Raw genomic sequence first — 2166 nt, 5'->3', positions numbered from 1 at the left:
CCTGGTTCTTGGGCTGTAAGTTTCCTTCGGATAAGGAACTTAGTTTTAGGGACTCTTTGAGTCGTACGTCTTCCTCTGACGTTAGCTACGGCAGCTCCGCTGCATGCAGAGTTTGTACGCCGACCGTGATGAGATTATCAATGTTGTAGCTCCCTTCCCGTCTCGCTAAATCTCGGACTGGGAAGAATTTAACGACGTTCTCGACGGCTACAAGAAGCGCAACAACCTGAAGTTTCGAGTTCGCAGTTCGCAAACAACGGTGCTATGCAACAGGTTCGCATTATTTTTTTATGCCGTCGCGATGTACATTAACGTCTTCTATTTTTTATTGCAGCACTCATGATGATCAACTACCATCGGAGTATCGATATGCCTACAAGATATTTCGCTGCACTCACGGCGTTTCTCAGAGCTCTCGCTCGAAAGGCTACAGAAATCGCAAGACGTGTTATTGCGGGTGCAGTGCCCGGTTTACTGCGGTTGTGAGTCCGGCTGGAGAAGATGATTTTATCATCAAAATTATCAACGAGGTACGTTAATGGTAAGGTTGATGTACGTTTGGCATTCAGTACTAATTTGCACTGTTACTAAGTTTAGAACTATATCCATTCCCACCCTACAACTGCGTTTCAAGCTTCTTCTTACTTGACAACTTGTTACCGCTGGACGAATAAGACCGTGAAGGTGTGAAGACGTTGGCAGATGCACGCGTTTCTTCCAAGCATATTGCAAACTTCATGAATGAGCGGATTGGTATGTAAAGCGAGTTGTTTTTTATTGGTTGGTGATATTTTAATTAACATGTTTCTTTACCTCACTTCGCTTGTTTTGTTTTGCCCTTTCCGCAACGATAGGAGGCAAGATTACTCCTCAACAGACTCCCAACCTGATTCCGCAACATCATGGGGAGAGATTCCGCTGAAGATCGCTTAAAGGACATGCTTCATGCACTTCGTCAACTGGATGAAAGCGATGTTCTTGTAATGCAAGATCAAATGGGCCTGACGACCGGGGTTGTGATGCAGTCAAAGTTGCAGAAGATGATGTTTGAGCGATGGGTCGAGACACTGGCGATGGACTTTACGCATGGCACTAACAATCTAGGCTATCACTTGGGTGCGTATCGAGAAAATTATAGCGACTTTATCTCACTGTACAGCAACTTTATAGTTAACTCGGTTTCATCTTGCTGTTTTTCGACACAGGGAGTTTGGTTGTCACTACTCCTACTGGCAGAGGGTTTTCCGGTCTTTGATTGCATTAGCCTGGACGAGCAGGCAGTGACAATTTCAAGCATTTTGCAGTACTTCAAGGAGAAGAACCCAGGTTGGAAGCAGATTTAGTCAGTGGTGATTGATAAGGATTTTGTCGAGTGGGTCATGCTGAAAGAGGTTTATCCAAGGACCAAAGTATTGTTGGGTCAGTTCCATGAGATCAGCTACTAGAAAAAAAGTGATGAAGCGCCCTGTATATCGCCTAAAGGTATCTCAATGCGAGGAATTGCTTCGACTGATGACAAGGATGCTTTACAGGTATGATATTTCATGTTAATGTCGTGTTTATCCTAAGCTCTAACGTTTGCTGCGTGGTTTGAACAGTACCTCTCGCCTCAGATACAATTTTTTGCTTCAAGGAGCTACGACAATACTGTAAGGACGAGAAACGTGAAAGCTTATTTGCATACTTCAAAAAAAAAATTGGATTCCTGTCGAGATATGTGGGCTAAATTCACCAAAAGGAAAGTTTTCACCGCTGGCAATACCACCACGAATAGAATCGAGTCCAACTGGAACCAAGTCAAGATGTTGCTGGGCCACAATACAAGAATTGACAAGACTATTGCAGGTCTGTTGCAGCATCAAATGACGATAACGCAGAAGATCATTTTTTCTATTAGACAATAGCACGCAACATCACGCGTGCCCAAGACTGTATCAAAGTTCTTAAGAGCCGTTGCATGTCGCTTGTCAGCGGATATTTTTGTGAAAGTAAAAAGGGAGTGGGGCGTTTCGTTAATTTCATGGTGGGTGCGTCATCCAAACGGGCCCCTGCGAGTGTGTCATGTTAGAAAGTCGTCTGTAATACCGAAACGGTCATGTGCGACGACATTGCCTGGACGTGCAACTGCCTGTTCTACAGAAGTCATCACCTACCCTGCCGCCACAT

The 2166-nt window shown here is 44.5% G+C and overlaps 1 protein-coding gene across 1 annotated transcript; it reads left to right on the top strand.

The window, feature by feature from the left end:
* Positions 1-633: 633 nt before the first annotated feature.
* PPTG_01507 (hypothetical protein) lies at positions 634-1771 on the top strand. The gene is made up of 4 exons (XM_008894835.1): positions 634-753; positions 855-1116; positions 1206-1532; positions 1599-1771. The coding sequence occupies exons 2-3, from the start codon at positions 903-905 to the stop codon at positions 1253-1255; spliced, it is 264 nt and encodes an 87-aa protein (XP_008893083.1). The 5' UTR covers positions 634-753; positions 855-902; the 3' UTR covers positions 1256-1532; positions 1599-1771.
* The last annotated feature ends 395 nt before the right edge of the window (positions 1772-2166 follow it).

The sequence above is a fragment of the Phytophthora parasitica genome, assembly GCF_000247585.1.
Source record: "Phytophthora parasitica INRA-310 unplaced genomic scaffold supercont2.3, whole genome shotgun sequence".
NCBI classification, from domain to species: Eukaryota; Oomycota; class Peronosporomycetes; order Peronosporales; family Peronosporaceae; genus Phytophthora; species Phytophthora nicotianae.
This window is presented reverse-complemented; position numbering and strand designations above follow the sequence as displayed.

Bases quoted from the DNA above. Each gene is read 5' to 3' on its own strand.
- PPTG_01507 (XM_008894835.1), top strand. From the start codon at position 903: ATGGGGAGAGATTCCGCTGAAGATCGCTTAAAGGACATGCTTCATGCA. The intron at 1,117-1,205 runs GTGCGTATCGAG...TTTTCGACACAG, and splicing joins CAATCTAGGCTATCACTTGG to GGAGTTTGGTTGTCACTACT.